Genomic DNA, 8,075 nt, shown 5'->3' with positions numbered 1-8,075 from the left:
CATTAACTTTGATAAGATATTAGAATTTCAAAGCATGTTTCAAAAATGTGAGTTTTCAATTGAATTGAATATATGTCAACTACTAATAACAATTAACAACATCTAGTCTAACAACTTTCTTTAGTGTTGCTCTATTTGTGACACTCACATGTATTGGACCAATACCATGCATATAACTAATTCATTGTATTACACATCTTTCTTCTTTTATTTCTCTTTATTTTCTCTTATAACATTTGTAGCCCACACACTTGATAAAACTAACATTCTATTCTATACTTCATTAATTCTTTGAAAAAATCTTCTTTGCCTTTTTTAATATTATTTTTAAAACAATCAAAGATTAAAAGAAAAAAGAAAAAAAAAAAAAAAAATTGTGTGATAGCAACTTGAGTAATAAGCAAAAGAAGAAATTTTGTAGCAAGTCTTTAGGTACTTTAGATAAAACTTAGAAACAATTTATAGACTTGGCCAAAATTAAATATAGCCTAGTTAATAATCTAATTTAAAGTATTATTTTATAAAATCTTAAAATAAAATATTAAATATTAAATTAAATTTTAAAAGAACTTGAAGACAAAATGATATTTAGTAGTAATTTATCTAGATTTCAACATTGCCTTAACCAATTAGAAACTACAATATGAATATAAAAGAATTTAATAATATTAGGAGCTATGATTCAAAGCAAAGAAAAGAACTTCATTCAATAGTTTAATTTTAGAAGGAATCACATGTTAAACTATTAACTAATTACCTTTAATCCTTTCAAGACCACTAAATTTTTTATTGCAAATAAAGAGTCTATATTAGTAGATATGTCTACAATAACCAAAATGCTATTCAAAATCAAATAAAAAAAATATATATATATATACATGCTATGATATCCATAATATGGATGATATGATATCTTTAACATACTATGATGTATTCAATATTTATTCAATTTCTATAGACAAAATTGTAGCTTCTTAAAAAATTAAAGGTATTAAGAAAAATAATATTTGTATTAAGCTAGTCTTTATATACGATGTCAATAGTGGCCACAAGCTAGATTTCTTCATTGGCTATGGAAAAAAATCAAAGTGTTTAAAAAAAATAGTGTAGCTCAAACCTTGGCTTCTATTACCAAAACAATAAGAAAGCTTGGATAACTAGTCTCTTTTTCAACAAGTAGTTGAAGAATCTTGAGCCAAATACAAAAAATTAAAAAAAATAAATTTTACATATTCTAAAAAAATTTCAATTGAATATCATTAAAATTCTTCAATTTACCAATATTAAGGTTATTTTTCTACCATCAAACATCACATCTAAGATTCAATCAATAGATGTAAGCATCATTTCATGCTTAAAGAGGTTAATTCATTGATAAAAAAATTCAAATAAAATTGTTGTTCATATACCATAACACTATTGACTTGAGACTACAATTGAAACAATATTAAAGAAATAGCTTTAAAATTTGATATAAAAAGCATCTTTAATAAAGCATCTTAGTCTTCTTATTGAAGAAGAGATATTAGAGAAGGATATTAAGCTTCAAGTGACTATTTTTAACGAAAGAATCTTTTATCTACTAAGAACTTGTTGAATCCACAAGGTGAAGAAAAAGCTCACTAAAAATACATAAATAAAGAGTTGACAAAGATTTCTTTACATGTAGACAATAGTTATGAAGAAATTGATATTCAATTAGAATTGATTCTAAAAGTTCAAACTTTAGTATTAAAAGGTACCATTTGAGTTGTGAACAAGGGCTTAGATAACAATAGGCTCATTATTAGAACATTAAAAAGTATTCAAAGCTAAATGTAAGATAAAAAAATAAAAATAAAAAAAATAAAAAAATTGATATAATGTTTTGTAGATTTCTTTCAAGTCAAAGAAGTCAATGAGTTGCAAATTATGAAAAAAATCAAAATAATTGTTAATAGAATTTTCTTTTGTATGTAATTTTTTTGTATTTAATTTAATATTTTGATGTTTTCTTATTGGATACTAAGTATCAAAGACTTTTAATTATCAATAAAAAAAAAAATCTAGTAAATAGACCATATTGGTAATAGCTTTTCTAATATACTAAATTTTACAAAATTTGATTTGACAAGAGATATTATAATAAAACTATTAACTAAAATTATAAAAAATGTGTTCTTGAAAATTTTTAGAATACTTTAAAAAACCAATAAATTCTAAAAGATATGCATTTTAAATAAATATTAATTTTATACAAAATACAAAAATTAAATAATATATAACATTTGGCTTTTGCAAAGAAATTCAATAAATTGTACCAAAACTAAACACTTTAATACTTAAACAATAGTTTGTAAAAAAATAACAAAAATAACAAAAATAAAACAAAATAAATCCACCAGAAATACTTAATTTATTTTTTGTTCTAAAAGATATAGAATCAAACATAGAGATTTAACAAATATGATTTAAATTAAACATGAATTTCTTTTGTTTGATAGAAAACATTTAAATCAAGAATATTCAAATAAAAATGAAAAATAATTAATATGTTAGTAACTAAATTGATACATAGTTGCTTATGACTAAAGTAGAAGATAATTGCATCTAATGAAATTGATTTGATTGGTTGGTGACCCATACAAAGTCATCTAACTTATGAGTTATGTAATGAGTTATTTTTTTTTCTCAAAACAAAGGTGCTTGACCTTGATCCAACACAATAGTTACAAGGAGAAATAAGTAAAAGCCACCATCAGTAGAAGAGTTGGTCCTTAAAATCATGTTCAAGGCAAACATTCATACACGCAAACCCTTGTCACTGAGCATCCAAAACTTAAGTATAAAAAAATATTATTAAGTGCGAACAAGTAAGACATACGACTTGAACAAGCCCACAATTCACCAAAGTTAAATCATATGCTCAGCACACAATTTTACCACTACATGTTAGTAATCAACATGATCGCTTTGAGCGTCAAAACCCAGGGTCTGTGTCTGAACATCTATGATAGCCCCATAACCATACCTGTCTCAAGGTCCATGTCAATCTCAAAGAAGCAAGGTCGGGTCGGGAGCCCGGGCATTGTGCTCATTGTACCGATAATTGGGTAAATAAAGCCTGCTCCCACACTGGCTCTGACATCTCGGATGGGCAGGGTGAATCCCGTCGGTACACCCTTTGCAGCTGCATTGTCTGAAAAGGAGTATTGTGTCTTTGCCATACAGATGGGCAAATCCGTGAATCCTTGTCTTGTGTAAGTTTCGATTTGCTTCTCTGCCTGCCATGTAAAGAATTCATGTGTAGTACTCAGAAAGATATCCACGACACCTATGGTATATAATAGAGCCCATGTCTCAACGCTTCAGGTGTTAAAATGGTACAAACCAAAGAAACAAGAATCAAGGATGTTGTACCCTACCGAATCGAAAGTACGAAAGCAATAGAAACCATTTTAAAGTTCTTAATTTCCTATATTGTTTGTAAGATTCTAGAAAGCAAGTTAAGGCTTCGCGGAAATCTTCAGGCTGTCAGAAGGAAAGACTCACACGCAACTGAGATGAAGTTCGAAGAAACTTACCACAGGAGAATATTCAACTCCAACTGCACCGTAGGATGTTGCAATGGCTTCAATTTTCTCCTTAATGCTGATGTCAAGGGGGTACAGAAACTTGAATTCTCCACTGTGCTGCTCACAAGCCTTCTGGACTGCTTTACCAAGTTCCACCTGAAAACAAGTAGTTCATTTGTTAATTCCATTATAACTTTCGGCATATGGCTTTCTAATCACGAGATGACAGTCAAAATAGTTGTAGATGATAGCCAAAACAGGAGGCTCTAGGCAAAGTATGTACCGCTCCAGCTCCTCCGTGTGCAAAATGTGTGCAGATCACAGCATCAGATGCACCAGCTGCGAGAGCAGCCTGTCTCACTGCCTCAAGCTCAGCCTCTGTATCAGTAGCAAAAGCGTTAACAGCAACTACCACATTCACACCATAAGTCTTGGTGTTTTCAATATGCTTCACCAGATTGGAGCAACCTTTCGTCACCAGCTCAACATTCTCGGTTTTGTATGTATGGTCAAGTGGCTTCCCTGCAACAACCGCAGGACCCCCACCGTGCATTTTCAATGCCCTCACCGTGGCCACGATAACTGCACAATTAGGTGTCAACCCACTGTATCGGCACTTGATGTTCATGAATTTCTCCACCCCTATGTCTGATCCAAAACCAGCCTCTGTGACCACAAAACCCTCAGGCCCAACCAACTTAAGAGCGATTTGATCCGCCACGATCGATGAATTCCCGTGAGCAATATTGGCGAAGGGTCCAGCATGCACTAATACGGGGGTTCCTTCCAGAGTCTGCATCAAAGTGGGATGAATTGCATCCTTCATCAGAACAGTGAGCGCACCCCCAATGCCCAAGTCATCAGCAGTAACGGGATCCCCTCCGCGACTGGTTCCTACCACCATGTTACCCAACCGTTCTCTCATGTCACCCATAGAAGTGGTGAGAGCCAGAACAGCCATGATCTCACTCGCAACAGCAATATCAAAGCCAGTTTCTCTAGTCATTCCCTTCTCGTCTGGACCTTGTCCTACAGTGATTTTCCGAAGAAAGCGGTCATTGACATCGAGGACTCGTTTCCATGTAATGAGCTCTGGGTCAAGATCCAGTCGCACAAACTTCTTCACTTCCTCGGGTGTTAGGTCATCGGGGTTAGTTTTGTCGATCCCTAGCTTCTTCAACCGCTTGAACATGACCTTCGCGAATGAGCGCTTCTTGTCCTTATCGGCGGGACATAATCTGTTCAGAAGAGCTTTATCTGACTGGGTAGCCTCATGAAACATACGAGCATCAATAGCTGCGGCTAACAAGTTGTTGGCAGCCGTGATGGCATGTATATCACCTGTCGCATACAAGTAACTGTTAGTGGAAGTAGGAGCGGCATGTTAGAGCAAGTAGGAGTGGAAAGTAGAGCTGAGAAATTCTTTTGTCAAATTCTGCGAGGAATATCAATCATTCAACGACCACAAAGTCTGTGCACTTCAGTGGACACCCACTCAACTTGTTTGTGTAGCGATATGTCTCACTTATCTGAAAACTGTTTGGTAGTTCCTATTCTCAACAATACTGATCAGTCAGGGACAGAAACGAATCTAAAACAGAATATATGAAATGATTCACGAACTCAAAAAAGGAAAGTAAGGAAAATAAACAGCCCTTTCAATAAATGCTAATAGCCTTGGCTATTCACCTGTCATGTGTAGATTAAACTCGTCCATTGGAATGACCTGGCTGTAGCCTCCGCCTGCTGCACCTCCTTTGATACCGAACGTAGGACCTTGACTTGGCTGCCTTATGCATGTCACAACCTACCAACAACCCGGATCGTTTGACATTGTACTCGTAAATAGGCCCTAGCCTGACCCAATGAATTGTATTGCAGCTTTTAAGAGATAACATCTATGCTAGCACGAGCAACGATGACCAATGCCATCACCGAACCACATTGACATGCAAATCCTAAGTGGCCAGAACAAGAGCTCATTCGCGCATTATTACATTTACAAGCGAAGGAAGCTTATGATCATCTATTCACAAAAATCTGGGTCAAGTTAGGCATCAAGTTATAAAGGAGTTTCCAAAGTAGTACCTTCCTCTCAAGGTAGGCCCCTAGTGCTTGACATAGTCCGACGGTTGTGGTAGACTTTCCTTCTCCCAAAGGTGTAGGTGTAATTCCTCCAACAACTACATAGTAACCATTTGGTGCACTTCCTAGTCTGTCTAGGGTGGAGAGGAGGACCTACATTACCACACAGCACTTTATTGCGTTAAAAAAAGCAGCTCGCATTTTTAGATCCAGAGTTGGTGATTGTCTAGTACCCGCCCCTAAAATTATCTCATTGAAAGTTATTTCACAATCATGAACAGTACACACTTGTCTAGTTCCACTCAAACAGTGTTGAGGAACAAATCAAGACCTACACCAGTCAGTATTGTACATAAAGATCCTTGCTAAAAAAATAGACCAAGAGAGTAGAAATTGCACGGCACAACAGAGGTTTTCATGATAAGTAATTGTGAGGAAACGAACGTGAAATACAGACAAAAACTCAAAGATTCAGGAACTCAAAGAATCTGGCTTCGCAAAACAGTGCAGCTCGACTGAAATTACCTTAGTCTGGAATAGGATTCGTATGTGTTACGCGCTACCGAAACAGGAGAACTACGACACAGCATTATTTATCCAACCCATCTTGTCTAAAATATATCCCAGAAACTATTCAAGTAGAATTTAAAGCATTTCGAAGAAATGAATATAAAAACAGATAAATAAAATTTTAAAACTCTTGCTATTGTCGCTGAAGAGGATTGAATTGTCGAGCTGCAAACAATATGAGTTAGAACCTTGCAGAATTCATAAGCACCTGCATTGCTCCTGCCTAAAACGATCCGCTTCATAGGTCAACCCACCAGACTCATCACCGGTATACACAAGCCCAGCATGGCAGCATCCAAGTAATCAAGCAACACCCTTGAATCCCAACTTTACACACGGCACGAGTAGCTCCACGAAGTCAAAGAACAAACACTGACAGGAAACACAAATTCACCCCCCGAGTCATCGCACACACAGGAAGGGGAAACCGACAGCACCTTCGCTTTGCTCTTGCCATAGCAATCGTATTCCTCCGGCTTGAGGCCAAGCTCCTCGGCAATGGCCGTAATGTGTAGCGGCTTGACCGAATTGGCGACGTCGATGTCAGCCGGGACGGGGCTCACAACCTCCAGCTTCCTGATGTTGCCCATCGCGCTCCTCTCCTCCTCCTCTCCTCCTCCTCTCCTCGGCTCCCGCCTTCCTGCTGTCCCTAGCTCCGCGAAAACACAACCCAGAGAGACACAAAACGCGACCTCTCTTCACCGCAGTCCCGGTCTCAATTGCGTCCCACAATGCGTCCGTGATAAAGATGGGTCCTGAATTTGGGAAGATGCAGTGTGGGTTCACCCTGGAAAGCCGGGCAGCACTGGAACTCGAAGACCCACAACCCTGTAGCTCTGATCCGATCGTCTTTTCATCGCCAATCTCCTCCTCCTGCTCTGTCCCTGTATCTCACACTGTCTCTCTGCCTCTGTCCGACGACGGATCCCCGCCTGTGCCCTCTCCTCTGTCACACTTGTGCCATCCACGGTCTCCGGTCCCCACCTAACCCCCGTGGTCGACATGCTCGTGGGAGCGCGGTAAACTCGTATTTACCACTAGGTTTTCTTACTGTGGTTAATTTTCTGACTGTTCAGGGTCCATTGTACCGTGTGTGAATAATGGGTTTTTTGTCTCGAAGCTTATGCTGCAAATATGGTTCGTATTGTTGGTATTTTCTATGCATGTTTACTTCCAGACCAATGTTTTTCACCCCTCCATTTTTTTTTAATACATAAAAAAAAAAAAAAAAAAAAAAAAATGATTTGGTTACTTTTTCTTTGTTGAAGATAATACTTTTATAATTTATCTCACGTGTAATTGATCAAATTAATTGTATACAGAGTAATAAAATGATTTTTCCTATTTCTTTCAACTTTTAAATATAAATTTTTGTAGTTCAATATTTTTTATTGATTTATGATTAAATCTTGTAAAGTCATGATAATATGATATTATATTTTAAGAGATTTTACAATATTGAATGCTTGACAAAAGGCTTATATTGGAAGCTGAAATAAGTTTCTCTCAAGCAAAGCACCAAGTTTATTATGAAGGGAATAACTTAAATTAGTTTATAATCAATAAAAATACTAGGTTTAAGGTCAGATATATTCATGCAATAATCCATCTATCTATAGATTTGCATAAACCCTAAATCCTAAAACCTTATACATTTATGGATAGTGTGATTTGTATATTTTATGAGTGAATTTTTTTATTTAAGTCTTTATATATATATATATATATATATATATATATACCAACTTAAAATGCACAATTCTGTTAAAAGATAAAACTATTCTAAAATATCACACATGTCTACCCTTGGTAATTTAAAATAAATAAATAAATTTAATCATTTAGATGTAAAATATAAACTGTATA

At 35.6% G+C, this 8,075-nt stretch overlaps 1 protein-coding gene across 1 annotated transcript; it reads right to left on the bottom strand.

Moving 5' to 3' along the window:
- Positions 1-2,804: 2,804 nt before the first annotated feature.
- Positions 2,805-6,940, bottom strand: LOC112292359 (formate--tetrahydrofolate ligase). Its single transcript, XM_024540731.2, has 6 exons — positions 6,647-6,940; positions 5,643-5,792; positions 5,244-5,361; positions 3,838-4,895; positions 3,564-3,710; positions 2,805-3,263 (listed from the first exon to the last, which is right to left on the bottom strand). The coding sequence occupies exons 1-6, from the start codon at positions 6,797-6,799 to the stop codon at positions 2,988-2,990; spliced, it is 1,902 nt and encodes a 633-aa protein (XP_024396499.1). The 5' UTR covers positions 6,800-6,940; the 3' UTR covers positions 2,805-2,987.
- Between the last annotated feature and the right edge of the window lie 1,135 nt (positions 6,941-8,075).

The sequence above is a fragment of the Physcomitrium patens genome, chromosome 15 (genome assembly GCF_059467195.1).
Source record: "Physcomitrium patens ecotype Gransden chromosome 15, ASM5946719v1, whole genome shotgun sequence".
Classification (NCBI taxonomy): Eukaryota; Viridiplantae; Streptophyta; class Bryopsida; order Funariales; family Funariaceae; genus Physcomitrium; species Physcomitrium patens.
Note: the sequence above shows the minus strand (reverse complement) of the source record. Positions and strands in the feature narration are given on the sequence as shown.

What these genes read in the sequence shown, in the direction of transcription:
- LOC112292359 (XM_024540731.2), bottom strand. Translation starts at nt 6,799, where the DNA reads ATGGGCAACATCAGGAAGCTGGAGGTTGTGAGCCCCGTCCCGGCTGAC. An exon ending in GGGCCTACCTTGAGAGGAAG is followed by an intron (nt 5,362 to 5,642) that starts GTACTACTTTGG and finishes GGTTGTTGGTAG; the next exon opens with GTTGTGACATGCATAAGGCA. An exon ending in GTTTAATCTACACATGACAG is followed by an intron (nt 4,896 to 5,243) that starts GTGAATAGCCAA and finishes TGTATGCGACAG; the next exon opens with GTGATATACATGCCATCACG.